The sequence below is a fragment of the Leucoraja erinacea genome, chromosome 9 (assembly GCF_028641065.1).
Source record: "Leucoraja erinacea ecotype New England chromosome 9, Leri_hhj_1, whole genome shotgun sequence".
In the NCBI taxonomy this organism is placed as follows: domain Eukaryota; kingdom Metazoa; phylum Chordata; class Chondrichthyes; order Rajiformes; family Rajidae; genus Leucoraja; species Leucoraja erinaceus.
In genome coordinates, this window is record NC_073385.1 from 20,545,890 (window position 1) to 20,562,583 (window position 16,694).

At 53.5% G+C, this 16,694-nt stretch overlaps 1 protein-coding gene across 1 annotated transcript in view; it reads left to right on the plus strand.

Moving 5' to 3' along the window:
- The window catches only part of ttll5 (tubulin tyrosine ligase-like family, member 5), a 156,790-nt gene extending 140,986 nt beyond the window's left edge, over positions 1 to 15,804 (plus strand). The window contains 6 exon segments of the mRNA XM_055640286.1: positions 2,145 to 2,322; positions 3,291 to 3,356; positions 3,358 to 3,387; positions 3,389 to 3,501; positions 5,786 to 5,877; positions 12,412 to 15,804. Coding sequence (XP_055496261.1) covers positions 2,145 to 2,322; positions 3,291 to 3,356; positions 3,358 to 3,387; positions 3,389 to 3,501; positions 5,786 to 5,877; positions 12,412 to 12,482 — 550 coding nt within the window. The 3' untranslated portion in view covers positions 12,483 to 15,804.
- Positions 15,805 to 16,694: the final 890 nt, after the last annotated feature.

Below are 16,694 nucleotides of genomic sequence, written 5' to 3' on the forward strand. Positions count from 1 at the left end.
TCGCGGCCAAAATCCTTGCATTCGGCTTAGATTCCACTCAAACCGATCACACGCCAAGGCTTTCAATCCCATTACACCCAGCGCTCCCCCCCCCCCCCCCCCAGTCTCCTGCCTTAACCCCTTCCCTGCCTCTCACCTCGCAAATACATTCTCCGCCCTTCACTTTCATTCTCACTGTCCCCTCCCTCACAGTCACAGGGGTACACAGCAGGGAAACAGGCCCTTCGGCCCAACTCCTCCATGCTGACCAAGATGCCCCATCTAAGCATTTGGCCGCGTTTGGCCCATATCTCTCTGAACCTGTCCTATCCATGTACCTGTTGAAGTGTCTTTTAAATGTTGTGATAGTCCCTGCATCAACTATCTCCTCTGGCAGCTCGTTTCATTCACCCTCCTCCCTCTGTGTGGAAACGTTGCCCCTCAGCTTCCCGTTAAATCTGTCCCCTCTGCTCCGTGATCCTCCTACCCTGGTTAAAAGATTCTGTGCGTTCACCGTATCTATTTTTCTCATGATTTTGTACACCTCTAGTCCAAGAGCTTTACAGCACAGAAACAGGCCCTTCAGCCCATCCTGCCGACCATTCCCTGTGCTTGGCCCATTAGCCTCTAGACGCTTGCTGTCCACACATCTGTCCAAATGGAAAAGTGGTAAATGTTTCCACGTCTGAAGCTCATTCTAGATCTGGATGTGGTGCAAATGGAAAGGTTGTGATGCCAAGCTGTGGGACAGCAGCTGAGGAAAGGGGGAGAGCGTTGCTGACACAGCATCAAGCTTCAAACAAGAGCTGCTCTCTGTGAAACATTGAACAGCCATTCCCTGCCCAGTGTCGGGCTGGTGGCCGGTTCAGGATGTTTGGTCCCAGCTGAAAAACAAGTTCAGTTAAACTGTCCACCGCCTTTCAAACCCACCCACTCCCCCCCCCGCTTCCCTGCTGTGTCTCAGCTCCAGCCAGGCTTTCTCTTGCCGCAGCAGTCTGTTTGGTCCATATCCCTCCAAACCTGTCCCAGCTACACTAGTCCCACCTGCCCGCACTTGGCCCATATCCCTCCAAACCTGTCCCAGCTACACTAGTCCCACCTGCCTGCGCTTGGTCCATATCCCTCCAAACCTGTCCCAGCTACACTAGTCCCACCTGCCCGCGTTTGGCCCATATCCTTCCAAACCTGTCCTATCCATGTACCTGTCTAACTGTTTCTTAAACGTTGTGATAGTCCCAACCTCAACTACCCCCTCTGGCAGCTTGTTCCATACACCCACTAAGTTACCACTTATATTCCTATTAAATCTGTGGGGGGGTGCGGGGGTGAGGGAGTGCTGCACTGTGGGGGGGTGAGGGAGTGCCCTACTGTGGGGGGGGTGCGGGGGTGAGGGAGTGCCCCACTGTGGGGGGGGGGGGTGCGGGGGGTAAGGGGAGTGTTGAACTGTTGAAGTGCGTCACTGGAGAATTCTACATACACACAGGACTGCAAAGAGTTTGGTTTAGTTTAGAGATACAGGCCCGTCGGCCCACCAAGTCCGCACCGACCAGCGATCCCCCGCACATTAACACTATCCTACACATACTAGGGACAATTCGCAATTATACCAAGCCAATTAACCTACAAACCTGTACCTCTTTGGAGTGTGGAAAAAATCCGACGATCTCAGAGAAAATCCACACAGGTCACAGAGAGAACGTACAAACTCCATACAGAAAGCACCCGTGGTTTGGATCGAACCCTGTTCTCTGGCGCTGTGAGGCGGCAACTCTACCGCTGCGCCACCTGACTGCGTTTGGCCCATGTCCCTCTAAAGCTGTCCAATCCATGTACTTGTCCAAATGCTTCTTAAACGTTACGTTAAGGATTGATTCTGCTTGGCGTGGTATATGTTGACCTTGTCGGCCGGGTTGGCGAGGTGTAATATAGACACAAAACGCTGGAGTAACTCTGCGGGACAGGCTTCAGAGTCTGAAGAAGGGTCTCGACCCGAAACGTCACCCGTTCCTTCTCTCCAGAGATGCTGCCTGTCCTGCTGAATTACTCCAGCATTTGTGTCTTTCTTCGGTTTAAACCAACATCTGCAGTTCCTTCCTACACATTTGGTGAGGTCTACATCACAGCCTCTCTCTCTCTCTCTCTCTCTCTCTCTCCCCTCTCCCCAGCGGTCCCATGGACATCCAGTGCATGGAGCACAAGGCCGACGCTGCATGCAGGACTGCGACTGTGCCGATGCACCAGGCCGTAGTGGGAGAGCAGCAGTTCCTGCACACGCTGCACCATCTGCAGCAGCAACATCTACACTCACGCCAGCTGCTGCACAGCAGCCGAGCAAGGCACCAGGTAAAGGTCGACGGCTGCACGTCTCCTGCGCAATCCCACCTGCACCAGTGTAGACGGGACCACCTGTACAATCCCACAGGGCAGTGAGGGGGGGAGTGAGGGGGGCAGTGAGGGGGGGGCAGTGAGGGGGGGCAGGGAGGGGGGCAGGTAGGGGGGGTGAGTGAGGGGGGGGGGCAGTAAGGGGGGGCAGTGAGGGGGGCAGGTAGGGGGGCAGTGAGGGGGGCAGTGAGGGGGGAGTGAGGGGGGCAGTGGAGGGGGGCAGTGAGGGGGGCAGTGAGGGGGGCAGTGTGAGGGGGGCAGTGAGGGGGGGGGAGTGAGGGGGGCAGGGAGGGGGGGAGTGAGGGGGGGGGTGAGGGGGGGGGCCGGAGGGGGGGAGGGAGGGGGGCAGTGAGGGGGGCAGGGAGGGGGGCAGTGAGGGGGGGGCAGTGAGGGGGGGGGTGGGGGGGGTGAGTGAGGGGGGGCAGTGAGGGGGGGGGCAGTGAGGGGGGCAGTGAGGGGGGGGAGTGAGGGGGGCAGTGAGGGGGGCAGTGAGGGGGGCAGGGAGGGGGGGGGGGTGGCAGTGAGGGGGGGGGGGTGGGGAGTGAGGGGGGGGGGGGAGGGGGTAGTGAGGGGGCAGGAGTGAGGGGGCAGGGGGGGGGGAGGAGGGGGGGCAGGGAGGGGGGGGTGGGGGGGGGGAGAGTGAGGGGGGGAGGGGAGGGGGGCAGGGTGGGGGGGAGGAGGGGGGAGGGAGGGGGGGGGGGGGGGGTGGAGTGGGGGGGAGGGGGGGAGGGGGGGGCAGGGGAGGGGGCAGTAAGGGGGGGCAGAGAGGGGGGCAGAGGGGGGGAGGGGGGGGGCAGGGAGGGGGGGGCAGTGAGGGGGGGCAGGGGGGCAGGGCGTGTGGACGGGACTGGTTGTATGCAGATATTCATGTGTGTGTGGATACCACGGCGTGTGACGATGCGAGGGCTTCTGTGTTTTTGCTCTGACAGGCCATCTGTGCAGAGAACCAGCTGGACATCCCCATGCAGTGGTCAGCTCTGGCCCCAGCCCGCCACAAAGCCCCTGGTCAGTGGGCAGTGGGCAGCCCGGGCAGCAGAGGCCAGAGCCCGGTCAGGGTAGCCCCACCCCACCTCCCCCGAGACCACCGGCGACAAGCAAGCAGGGGGCGGGCAGAAAGGTCAGCGCCCAGAGAGTGTCCCGGTAAGATGACCTGTGTCCCCCCCCCCCCACCCCCACTCCCCCCCACCCTGTAAACCCCCTCGCCCCTGTGACCCCCCCCCCCTGTGTCTCCCCCCCGCCCTGTGTCCCCCCCCCCCCCACTGCCAAACCCCCCCGCCCTGTTGTAAACCCCCGCCCTGTGTCCCCCCCCGCCCTGTCTCCCCTGCCCTGTCTCCCCCTGCCCTGTCCCCCCCGCCCTGTGTCCCCCCCCGCCCTGTCTCCCTGCCCTGTCCCCCCCCTGCCCTGTCTCCCCCCCCGCCCTGTCCCCCCCCCCTGTGTCCCCCCCCCCCCTGTGTCCCCCCCGCCCTGTGTCCCCCCCCCCCGCCCTGTCTCCCCCTGCCTGTGTCCGGGTCTGTGCAAGGCACAGTGCTGCCTAATTATCCCACTAAGGGACAGGGTCATGTTCCACCGCACAAATATAACCGATCTCCCACCAGCAGTGACTGCTCAACCGTGGCACATATACATCCTCTTGCTACTCTCCCCCCCCCCCCCCCCCCCCCCTCACACACGCGCTCCCCACCCCCAGCCTCACCCTCGCCCTCACCCTCACCTGCCTGCGTGTGCCTTCACTCTCAGCTCAGCTCACTTTATTGTCACAGGTTCACGAGATTGATCCCTGGGATGGCGGGACTGTCATATGAGGAAAGATTGAAAAGACTAGGCTTGTATTCAGGATGAGGGGGATCTTATAGAGACAATAAAAGGACTGGACAAGCTAGATGCAGTAAAAATGTTCCCAATGTTGGACAAGTCCAGAACCAGGGGCTATAGTCTTAGAATAAAGGGCAGGTCATTTAAGACTGAGGTGAGAAAAAATGTTTTCACCCAGAGAGTTGTGAATTTGTGGAATTCCCTGCCACAGAGAGCAGTGGAGGTCAAGTCACTGGATGGATTTAAGAGAGAGTTAGATAGAGCTCTAGGGGCTAGTGGAGTCAAGGGATATGGCGAGAAAGGCATGGGTTATTGATAGGGGGTAGAAACATAGAAACATAGAAATTAGGTGCAGGAGTAGGCCATTCGGCCCTTCGAGCCTGCACCGCCATTCAATATGATCATGGCTGATCATCCAACTCAGTATCCCGTACCTGCCTTCTCTCCATACCCCCTGATCCCCTTAGCCACAAGGGCCACATCCAACTCCCTCTTAAATATAGCCAATGAACTGGCCTCAACTACCCTCTGTGGCAGAGAGTTCCAGAGATTCACCACTCTCTGCGTGAAAAAAGTTCTTCTCATCTCGGTTTTAAAGGATTTCCCCTTTATCCTTAAGCTGTGACCCCTTGTCCTGGACTTCCCTAACATCGGGAACAATCTTCCTGCGTCTAGCCTGTCCAACCCCTTAAGAATTTTGTAAGTTTCTATAAGATCCCCTCTCAATCTTCTAAATTCGAGAGAGTATAAACCAAGTCTATCCAGTCTTTCTTCATAAGACAGTCCTGACATCCCAGGAATCAGTCTGGTGAACCGTCTCTGCACTCCCCCTATGGCAATAATGTCCTTCCTCAGATTTGGAGACCACAAATGTACGCAATACTCCAGGTGTGGTCTCACCAAGACCCTGTACAACTGCAGTAGAACCTCTCTGCTCCTATACTCAAATCCTTTTGCAATGAAAGCTAACATACCATTCGCTTTCTTTACTGCCTGCTGCACCTGCATGCCTACCTTCAATGACTGGTGTACCATGACACCCAGGTCTCGCTGCATCTCCCCCTTTCCCAATCGGCCACCATGGGATGATCAGCCATGATCACAATGAATGGCAGTGCTGGCTCGAAGGGCCGAATGGCCTCCTGCATCTATTTTCTATGTTTCTATGTGTATCCCAACATTTAAGAAACAGTTGGACAGGTACATGGATAGGACAGGTTTGGAGGGATATGGACCAACTGCAGGCAGGTGGGACTAGTGTAGCTGGGACACTGTTGGCCGGTGTGGGCAAGTTGGGCTGAAGGGCCTGTTTCCGCGCTGTATCACTCTGTGACTCTCCTCTCCTTATCTGACACCCTTCTGTCTCCTTGTCACCTGCAGCCATTGTCACTAACTCACTGGCCAGGCTTCGTCCCCCCCCCCCACCTCTCCCTCCCAGCTTCAGTCAGAAGAAGGGTTCTGACCTGAAACATCATCTGTCCATTGCCTCCACAGTTGCTGCCTGGCTTGTTGAGTTTGTCAAGCAGCTGCAGTTTGTGGTGTGTGTCGTCTGTCTCAGCCTGTTACAGGGCAGTGTGTGCGGGGAGTGAAACTTCTCCCTTTCCTCTTTCAGAGTGATTGCCATTGACAGCCGCCAACCAGAGCCCACCAGGACCTCACTACACACACCTGTCGGCAGCGGCTCAGGTGGGACGTCAGCTACAGGTGAGCAAGAACAGGCCCTTCTGCCCACACCAGCTGTGGAGGCCACGGATTCTTGATTAGTACGGTGTCAGCGGTTATGGGGAGAAGGCAGGAGAGTTAGATCAGCCATGATTGAATGGCGGGGTAGACTTGATGGGCCAAATGGCCTAATTCTGCTCCGAGAACTTCTGAACTATAATGTCAGTGCCAAACATGATGCCAAGACCAACTCTCCTCTGCCTGCATGTGATCCATATCCCTCCATTCCCTGCATATCCATGCGCCTCTTAAACACCACTATGGTATCTGCCTCCACCACCACCCCTGGCAGCGCGTCCTCTGTGTAAAGATAGTTGTCCTGTACACCTCCTGTAAACTTTGCTCCGCTCGGTTTTGAATCCCCTACCCTTGGGGAACAGACTGTGAGCACTCCCTTTCTCCATGCCTCTCACCATCTTGTCCACCTGTGTAAGGTCACCTGTGTCCAGACTGTGCCCACCAGTCCAGGTAACATCCTGGTGCAGGAACTGGGTGAATAGGTGGTGTGATAGCGAGCTCTGACAGAGGGCGACATCTGTGTTAGTCTCACACACCAGGCCCTGATACACAAGCTCAAGTTCAAGTTACATTTATTTGTCACATGCACCAATTGGAACAGTGAGATTTGAGTTCCCGTGCAGCTATAGGAATAAAAAACAACGCAACACACGATAGAGTTTAGACAATAGGCAATAGGTGCAGGCGTAGGCCATTCGGCCCTTCGAGCCAGCACCGCCATTCAATGTGATCATTGCTGATCATCCACAATCAGTACCCCGTTCCTGCCTTCTCCCCATATCCCCTGACTCTGCTATCTTTAAGAGCCCTATCTAGCTCTCTCTTGAAAGTATCCGGAGAACCGGTTCTCCGGATACTCTAAGGCAGAGAACATGGACATCCCCACACAGCGGAATCAACGTTTCCCACTGTGAGGGAAGGCAATAAAGTTGTCATCTTCCTCTTTGTTCACCCGTGGTCTGGACCTTTGAACCCTCTGCAGTCGCCGCTCCGGACGGCCCAATGTACAGACCCTCTCCCCGGGATGATCGGAACAGATCGGGACACGCTTGCGGCTTGGAGTTCCCGAATCGGCCGCTTCCTACCGGAGACTGTGGCTTACTCGTAGATAGACACAGAGTGCTGGAGTAACTCAGCGGGTCAGGCAGCATCTGTGGAGAACGGATAGGTGACGTTTCTGGTCGGGACTGGGATCTGAAGAAGGGTATCGACCCATGACGTCACCCATTCCTTCTCTCCGGGGATGCTGCCTGTCCCACTGAGTTACTCCAGCACTTTGTGTCTATCTACGAGTAAGCCACGGTCTCCAGCACTTTGTGTCTATCTTTGGATGAAACCAGCATTTGCAGTTCCTTCCTACACAGGCGGTGAGGCGCATCTTCGTGCTGTCCGTGTTCTTCAGGAGCTGACAGTTGGGGAGCACCCTCTGTGCTGTTGGTCTGCCCAGTGCCTGGGTTACAGAGAAGCCATGACCCAGTGCTGCCAGCCCTGCTATGTGGAGCAGCTGGAGCTGGCCCTAGGTGACACTGACCAGCAGATGCCCCGTGCCCCTGGGTAGCGCCCTGCACTCAGGCCTGTCACTCCCGGGCTGTCCTGAGAACAGGTGGTCAGACCAAGCCGGGAGTCAACTGTATCTGCACATGGGTACCAACCATACGGAGGCAGGCAGGTGGTCATAAAGAATAGTAGAATTAGACCATTCGGCCATCAAGTCTACTCTGCCATTCAATCATGGCTGATCCATCTCTCCATCCGAACCCCATTTTCCTGCCTTCTCCCCATAACCCCTGACACACGTACTAATCATGAATCTATTTATCTCTGCCTTAAATTGTACTTCCGGTGGCGCTGGTGCCAGCAGCCTCCACCTTCAGCCGGGTATCTTTTTGTTTTTTTGTTTTTTTAGTGATGTTGATGTGTGTTTTTTATGATTTTTTTAATGTCTTTATGTGGGGGAAGAGGGCACGGTGCGGGGAATACCGTCCTTCAGCCACTTCCTGGTGGGGACGCGACTATTATTCGAGTCGCGTCCTCGCCCCCCCCCCCCCACAGCGGCCTACCTACCTGGATTGGCGTGGCCTTTCCTGCCGGGATCGACCGGAGCTCCAGCAGCGGCGGGACAGCGCTGGAACATCGCGGGGCTGGCGATGCCTTACCGGGGGTCGCCGTCTGGAGCCCGGAGTGCTGGACCTGCTGCACCGACATCCTGGAGCTGCGGTTTGCGGAGCTCCCAACGCGGGCGGCGCTGATGGACAGCGCGGGGTCCTGTGACTCTGCCCGGCTCGGCCTGTGGACTCGGGAGCTGCAGACTCTGGCAGCGGGAGGCGGCTGATCAGGAGGTCCGGGCCGCTGAGGAGGAGGATGCTCACCGTCGGGGATCGGCGTCGGCGTTCCACCAGCCCGGCGTGAGGGCCTGAACATCGGGCCACCCGGGGCGGCGACTGCGGGTGCTCGGAAGGCCCCGACCACGGATGAACATCTGGGAAGATCGGAGGGGAGGCTGGCTGGACTATGGTGCCTTCCTCACCTTGGTGCCACTGTGTTGTGTTGTGTCGTGGAATTTCAGTGTTTGTGCTTTTTTTTAAATTCTATTTTATTTTTTTTATATGTTTTAATATTTATTATTTATTTATTTTTATGATACTGACTGTAAAGGGAAATTCATTTCGTTGTCTCTAATTGAGACAATGACAATAAATTTGAATACAATACAATACAATACAATAAACATATCCATTGACTTGTGGCCTCCACAGCCGTCTGTGGCAAAGAATCCCACAGATTCACCACCCCCGAACACCTGTACTAATCAAGGTGGGACGAGTGTAGATGTGGCATCTTGGTGGGCATGGGCTAGATGGGCCGAAGGGCCTGTTTCTGAATGAATCAATGACTATGTGTACATATGGTGATAGACACAAGAAGGTGGAGTAACTCAGTGGGACAGGCAGTATCTGTGGAGAGAAGGAATGGGTGACGTATCAGGTCGAGACTGCAGTGATGTGCAGGTAGATGAGGAACACTCACTGGTCTATGGGGGGGATTGAGTATCGGACAGCAAGAGGGGAAGGGGGTGTCTGAGTCTCCCTACCCAGTAGGACAGGACCATCCTTCCCCAGTGGTGTCTCTGCTCCCCCTCCGTCTGCTGCCACTGGGTATAGGGAGAACACGCTGTCTGCTCCTCGTTGCTGGCTGGAGTTGCTGTGACAGTGATGGGTGAGCTGGCAGCGTGCCCACCTGCCAGAGTTGGGTGTCGGATAACTGGAGCAGCTGGTCCAGGCGCTGCTGAGATCAGGTGTCTGGAAATGCCGCTGTATTCTCCTGCACTCATCAGGCTGAGCTGGGGCAAGGGTGAACCGAGCCCAGCCGGCAGCAGTCACCGTATCCCCACATGTCCAGCCCCGTGCACGGCCCAGAGCAGTCACACGGCCCTGAGTAAACCCCATGGTAACTTGAGGAAATGCTCTCTGTGGAAAATAAATACCTGACGTTTCGCGTTCAGTCTGAAGAAGGGTCTCGACCCAAAACGTCACCCATTCCTTCTCTCCAGAAATGCTGCCTCACCCGCTGAGTTACTCCAGCATTTTGTGTCTCCCTTCGATTTAAACCAGCGTCTGCAGTTCTTTATCACACTACATAGCTCGGTGTTGTATTTCAGTTAAAACCCCAGGGAGGAGGCAGAATGTTGAACAGCCCCGAGCAGCAAGAATGCAAAGGGGAGGAAGAGGGGTCTGTGTGTCAGTTATCCATTGTGTCATGTGGAAGGATTAGTTAGCGATCTTGTTGTGCAGAGCCCCTTGGGCAACAGTGACCATAGTATGGTGGAATTCTGCATTAGGATGGAGAGTGACACGGTTAATTCAGGGACAAGGGTCCTGAACATGAATAAAGGAGACGGGAATTGGCTGGGATAGACTGGCAAAGTATACTTCAAGAGTTGACGGTGGAGATGCAATGGCAAAGATTTCAAGACCGCATGGATGAACTCCAAAAATTGTTCATCCCTGTCTGGCGATAAAAATAAAACGGGGAGGGCGGCTCAACCGTGGCTAACGAGGGAAATCAAGGATAGCGTTAAATCCAAGGAAGAGGCATATACATTGGGCAGAGGAAGCAGCAAACCAGAGGACTGGGAGAAATTTTGAACTCAACAGAGGAGGACAAGGGGGTTAATTAAGAGGGGTAAAAAAGAGCATGAAAGAAAGCTTGCGGGGAATATAAAAACTCTCTAAAAGCTTCTTTAGATATGTAAAAAGGAAAAGATTAGTGAAGACAAATGTACTGTAGGTCCCTCACAATCAGAGACATGTGAATTTATAATGGAAAACAAGGAAATGGCAGAACAGTTAAACAAATACTTTGGTTCTGTCTTCACTAAGGAAGACACAAATAATCTCCCAGAAATACTAGGGGATCGAGGATCTAGTGGGAGGGCGGAACTGAAGGGAATCCACATTTGTCAGGAAATGGTGTTAGATAAACTGTTGGGACTGAAGGCAGATAAATCCCCAGGGCCTGATGGTCTGCATCCCAGAGTACTCAAGGAGCTGGCTCTAGAAATCGTGGATGCATTGTGATCATTTTCCAATGTTCTCTCGACTCTGGATCAGTTCCTGTGGACTGGAGGGTACTCAATGTAACTCCACTTTTGAAGAAAGGAGAGAGAGAGAAAACAGGGAATTATAGACCAGTTAGCCTTACATCGGTAGTGGGGAAGCTGCTGGAGTTGATTATTAAAGATGTTATAGCAGCGCATTTGGAAAGCAGTGACAGGATGGGTCAAAGTCAGCATGGATTTATGAAGGGGAAATCATGCTTGACTAATCTTCTGGAATTTTTTGTGGATGTAACAAGTAGAATGGATAAGGGAGAGCCAGTGGATGTGGTGTATCTAGACTTTCAAAAAGCCTTTGACAAGGTCCCGCACAAGAGAGTAGTGTGCAAAATTGGAGCACATGGTGTTGGGGGTAGAGTAATGACATGGATAGAGAACTGGTTGGTAGACAGGAAGCAAAGAGTAGGAATTAACGGAATTTTCTGAATGGCAGGCAGTGACTAGTGGGGCGCCGCAAGGCTCGGTGCTGGGACCCCAGTTATTCACAATATATATTAACGATTTAGACGAGGGAATTAAATGTGACATCTCCAAGTTTGCGGATGACACAAAGCTGAGTGGCAGTGTGAGCTGCGATGAGGATGCTATGAGGATGCAGGGTGACTTGGATAGGTTGGGTGAGTGGGCAGATGTATGGCAGATGCATTATAATGTGGATAAATGTGAAGTTATCCACTTTGGTGGCAAGAACTGGAAGGCAGATTATTATCTGAATGGTTTCAGATTAGGAAAAGGGGAGGTGCAACGAGACCTGGGTATCCTTGTACATCAGTCACTGAAAGTAAGCATTCAAGTACAGCAGGAAGTGAAGAAATCTATTAGCATGTTGGCCTTCATTGCAAGAGGAGTTGAGCATGGGAGCAATGAGGTCCTACTGCAGTTGTACAGGGCCCTGGTGAGACCACACCTGGAGTATTGTGTGCAGTTTTGGTCTCCAAATTTGAGGAAGGACATTCTTGCTATTGAGGGAGTGCAGCGTAGGTTCATCAGGTTAATTCCCAGAATGGCGGGACTGACATACGATGAAAGAATGGGTTGACTGTGCTTGTATTCACTGGAATTTTGAAGGATGAGAGAGGATCTTATAGAAACATATAAAATTCTTATGGGATTGGACTGGGTAGATGCAGGAAAAATGTTCCTGGTGTCGGGGGAGTCCAGAACCAGTGGTCACAGTTTTAAGAATGAGGGTGGGCCATTTAGGACTGAGATGAGGGAAACCCTTTTTCACCCAGAGAGTTGTGAATCTGCGGAATTCTCTGCCACAGAAGGCAGTGGAGGTCAATTCACTGGATGTTGTCAAGAGAGAGTTAGATTTAGCTCTTGGGGCTAAAAGAATCAAGGGATATGGGGAAAAGCAGGAACGGGGAACTGATTGTGGATGATCAGCCGTGATCATATTGAATGGCGGTGCTGACTCGAAGGGCCGAATGGCCTGCATTTTCTATATTTCTATCCAGGCGTGATCGTAACATTAGTTATTGTGGAGAGTGGTGAGACAGGGAATATAGCAGCATCCTTGCGACCAGCGTGGGCACAGGACAGAGTGGATGAAACACATTGTTCCCAGAGTCGTACAGCACAAAAACACACCTTGCGCCCCAACTCACCCACATTGGCCATCTCCGCTGGGCTGGGCTGTGGTGGTCCCAGCCTGCAGCTCCACAGTGGGGCTGTGGTGGTCCCAGCCTGCAGCTCCACAGTGGGGCTGTGGTGGTCCCAGCCTGCAGTTCCACAGTGGGACTGTGGTGGTCCCAGCCTGCAGCTCCACAGTGGGGCTGTGGTGGTCCCACCCTGCAGCTCCACAGAGGGGCTGTGGTGGTCCCAGCCTGCAGCTTGGTGAATCGCGAGGTTAACAAGACTCTCTGTTTTCTGTTTTGCAGCTCAGAGCTCAGCGATCCCAGCGAGGAACGGCAGTGAATGGACATCGGACTACCCAGACCAGACCCACTGACCCACAGAGCGGTCCCACTGACCACCAGGACCAGACCCACTGACCCCTCCTCAGACAGACCCCGCTGATCCCAGGGTTCATCACGGAGCGGCCATGGGAGTGATGGCAGCGTCACCCGGCTGGAGCAGGGAGTGAGTGTGGAAGATCACAGATGCCCTCGACCACTGGTGTGGAGTGACCACGGACACTGTGGGGACTGGACCATGGGCACTGTGGGGAGTGACCACTGCACACAGTCACTGCTGGGCACTGGTGCTATGGACGGGCAGGGTCCTGTGGGGGAGGGTGGGCCGGGGCACTGATGGGCAGTGAGTGGTCCAGTGGCCACGGGGCTGGGCTGCTGCTGGCCCACCGGCCACGGCCCCTCACTCTGACCACATCGGCATGTCCCGGTCAGCTTATCTTTGGATATTTCAGTCTGTACATAAGGGGGGGTGGGGGTGTGTGTGTGTGTGGGTATTTTTTTACTGCGGGGTGAGGGGGAGGGCCAGAGGTGCTGCTCCCAACACAGGCCACACTTGGCGAGTTTCGGGAAGATAAATTAAACAATGTTGGTGTTTTCCAATGTCAGATTCAGATTCAGATTCAGATTCAAACTTTATTGTCATTGTGCAGTGTACAGTACAGAGACAATGAAATGCAGTAGTCCGTGCGTGTATCTGACTGGTCACTGCTTCATATTGTCTCGTTCACCGACACACTTGCTCCCTTGTCCAACCATCCTGTACATGGGTAATATCAGCCAACAGGTCATGTACAGAGAACAATACCAGAATGCAGAATATAGTGCAGACAAAAAAGTGCAAGATCTGCAATGAGGTAGGTTGGAAGATCAAGACTAGTCCCTAGCTAATGGAAGCACCATTCAATAATGTGATGACAGAGGGGTGGGAGCTGTTCCAGAATCTGGTGGTGCGCGCCTTCACGCTTCTGTATTGTCTTGTTGCTGAGGGGAAAAGGGGATGGCCAGGGTCATAAGTGATAGGAGTAAAATCAGATCATTTGGCCCATCAAGTCTACTCCCCCATTCAATCATGACTGATCTATCTCTCCCTCCTAACCCCATTCTCCTGCCTCTCCCCATAACCGGTAACACGCGTACTAATCAGGAATCTATCCATCTTTGCCTTAAATATATCCACTGGCGGCCTCCACAGCCTTCTGTGGCAAAGAATTTCACAGATTCACCACGCTCTGACTAAAGAAATTCCTCCTCATCTCCTTCCTGAAAGAACGTCCTTTAATTCTGAGGCTGTGACCTCTAGTCCTAGACTCCCCCACTAGTGGAAACATCCTCTCCTCTATCCAAGCCTTTCACTTTTCTGTTTGTTTCAAGGAGGTCCCCACTCATTCTAAACTCCAGCAAGTACAGGCCCAGTGCCGACAAACTCTTATAGAGTGATAGTGTGGAAAGAGGCCCTTCGGCCCAACTTGTCCACACCGGCCAACATGTTCCAGTTACACTAGTCCCTCCTGCCTGCGCTTGGTCCATATCCCTCCAAACCAGTCCTTTCCATGTACCTGTCTAACTGTTTCTTAAACATTGGAAATGTCCGAGCCTCAACCACCTCCTCTGGCAGCTTGTTCTATACACCCATAACCTTCTGTGTGAAATAGTTACCCCTCAGATTCCTATTAAATCTTTTACCCTTCACCTTGAACCTATGTCCTCTGGTCCTCGATTCCTCTACTCCAGGCAAGAGACTCTGTGCGCCTACCCGATCTATTCCTCTCATGATTTTATACCTCTATAAGATCACCCTCATCCTCCTGCGCTCCACGGAATAGAGACCCAGCCTACTCAACCTCTCCCTGTAGCTCACACCCTCTAGTCCTGGCAACATCCTTGTAAAGCTTCTCTGAACCCCTTCAATATCTTTCCTATAACATGGTGCCCAGAACTGAACACAATATTCTAAATGCAGTCTCACCAACATCTTATACAACTGCAACATGACCTCCCAACTTCTATACTCAATACTCTGACTGATCCTCATCCTTTACCATGGACACTAAAATCTTACCAACCATCAAAGCCAGACTAACGGGCCTATAGTTCCCACTGTGAGTGGCCATTGATTATGCTGAGTGCTTTCCCGAGGCAGCATGAAGTGCAGACGGTTAATGTACAGGTTGGGCAGTGATGGACTGGGCTACATCTACCACGCTGGAACCGCTTGTGGACCAGCGCTCCTCGGTATCAATGACACAGGAGAAGGAGCCGTTGGACGTATCCACTGCTCAGTGTGTGGTTGAGCCCTCCAGCGCCTCCTGTTATCCACACCACCATGCCGTGACCAGACCACATCTGTCCTGGCAGCTGAGATTTCCACCACTTGAAAGACCATCCGTTCAGCAGTGTCGAGAGCTGGATGCAGGGTGGACAACAGGGTAACTGCTGCTGGACTGGGGAGCGGTCAGTCAGGGCCACTCCCCTCCACCTCAGTGAGGGAGTGCTGCAGGAGTAACGGTGTTGAGAGCACTGTGTGAGGCAGGGAGAATGGAAACTGGTCTTTCACCAACCTACCCACCTTCATCTCCCATCTACATTAGTCCTACCTGCCCACATTTGGCCCATCTCCCTCCAAACCTGTCCAACTGTCTTTTAAATGTTACGATAGTCCCAGCCTCGACTACCTCCTCTGGCAGCTTGTTCCATACACCCACCACCCTGTGTAAAACGTTACCCCTCAGCTTCATATTAAACCTTTCCCCTCTCACCTTAAACCTGTCTGCTTATTCTTGATTCCCTTACTCTAGGCCAAAGATTCTGTGCATCTACCCGATCTATTCCTCTCATGAATTTGTACAGCCCCTGCTACAAGATCTCCCCTCATCCTCCTGCGCTCCAAGGCATAGTCCCAGCCTACCCAACATCTCTCTACAGCTCAGTCCCTCAAGTCCTGGCAATATCCTTGTAGATGTTCTCTTCACCCTGGTTCCTATAACATGGTGTCGTGGACTGAGCAGAGCACTCGTTGTGCCGTGTCACGGGGCAAGGGATTCCACCACCGACCACATCTCAGTCTCAGTGTGAAGGGTGCAACCTCTCCCCAATCAATGGAGCCAGAGAATGGAGGGGGAGCAGTAATCCAAACTATACTTTAATCTCACCTGTAACACATACAACAAACATCCTCTTTTCGTAAAAAAAGTTTATTCAATAATGGAAAAAAAAAAGTACTGAAAATAAATTAGCAGGGTGGGATGTGCAGCGTGTGGCAGAGATGCTCCCAGAGTTACGGGCAGGTGAGGCCACAGCACCTCACACTCTGGAGCAGTGCAGGGATCCCAGAGCTAACGTCACCTATCCACCTCCTCCACAGATGCTGCCTGACCCACTGAGTTACTCCAGCACTCTGTGTCTTTGTGGACGGTAGAGCATCTGCGGTTCCTGGTTTGTACGGGATGGCAGCAACAGTCTTTGTTGAGGGAAGGGTTAACTTCCCGGGACAAGTGCGAGTTGAGGGGCCATTATTTGCCAATATCATTCCCACTGCAGCCCCATCTGACGTTTGTCCCACTCGATGGCCTTCTCCTGTTGTGGCCCAGTTGGAATGCTCCATCTCCCATCTTCTCCAATCAGCTCCTCTCCTTCAAATGGTCAGAGAACGACGATCAGGTTTCCAAATTAAGTTGTTGGTGTGAAGCCGGTCGTTCTGTTGTCAAGATGTGACTGGCCTTTGTGTGAAATACCAAAGCCAGCCTTGACAGTTGCAGCCACACAGCAAGAGGCACCAACTCGAGTATCACGGCCTCATTGATGGACGGCTGCAGTCTCCAACTATGGTTTGTCAGCTTTGTTTCTTGGTTTGTGCGATGACCTTCTCCAAGTGGACAATTGGAGTCTCCAGCTCTGATACAGCAGCGTCCGAGGTCCCCCAGTCTCCATTTGGAGATGAGGATGATGGGCTCGCTATCTTGACTAGTTTTATACCAGACACTGCTCCCATTCCTGCTTCTGAGACCCAACTGTGGTTGCCTGCCCCAGTGCCAACATTCCCAGAGTGGGAAGATCCCAGAGTGGGAATGTGTAGTAAGTGCTTTGGCAGAGCTCCACTCCCATGTCCCTGTGAGGATAACCGGCATGTCCGCTGCTATTCATCATCCTCGCCTCCTGTTGAGAGCTGTGCTCCAATGACTGAGAGTGTGTGAGGGTAGATGATCAGGTGCTCACACTCCAGCAGTGACTAGTGTACACTGGCCTCAACC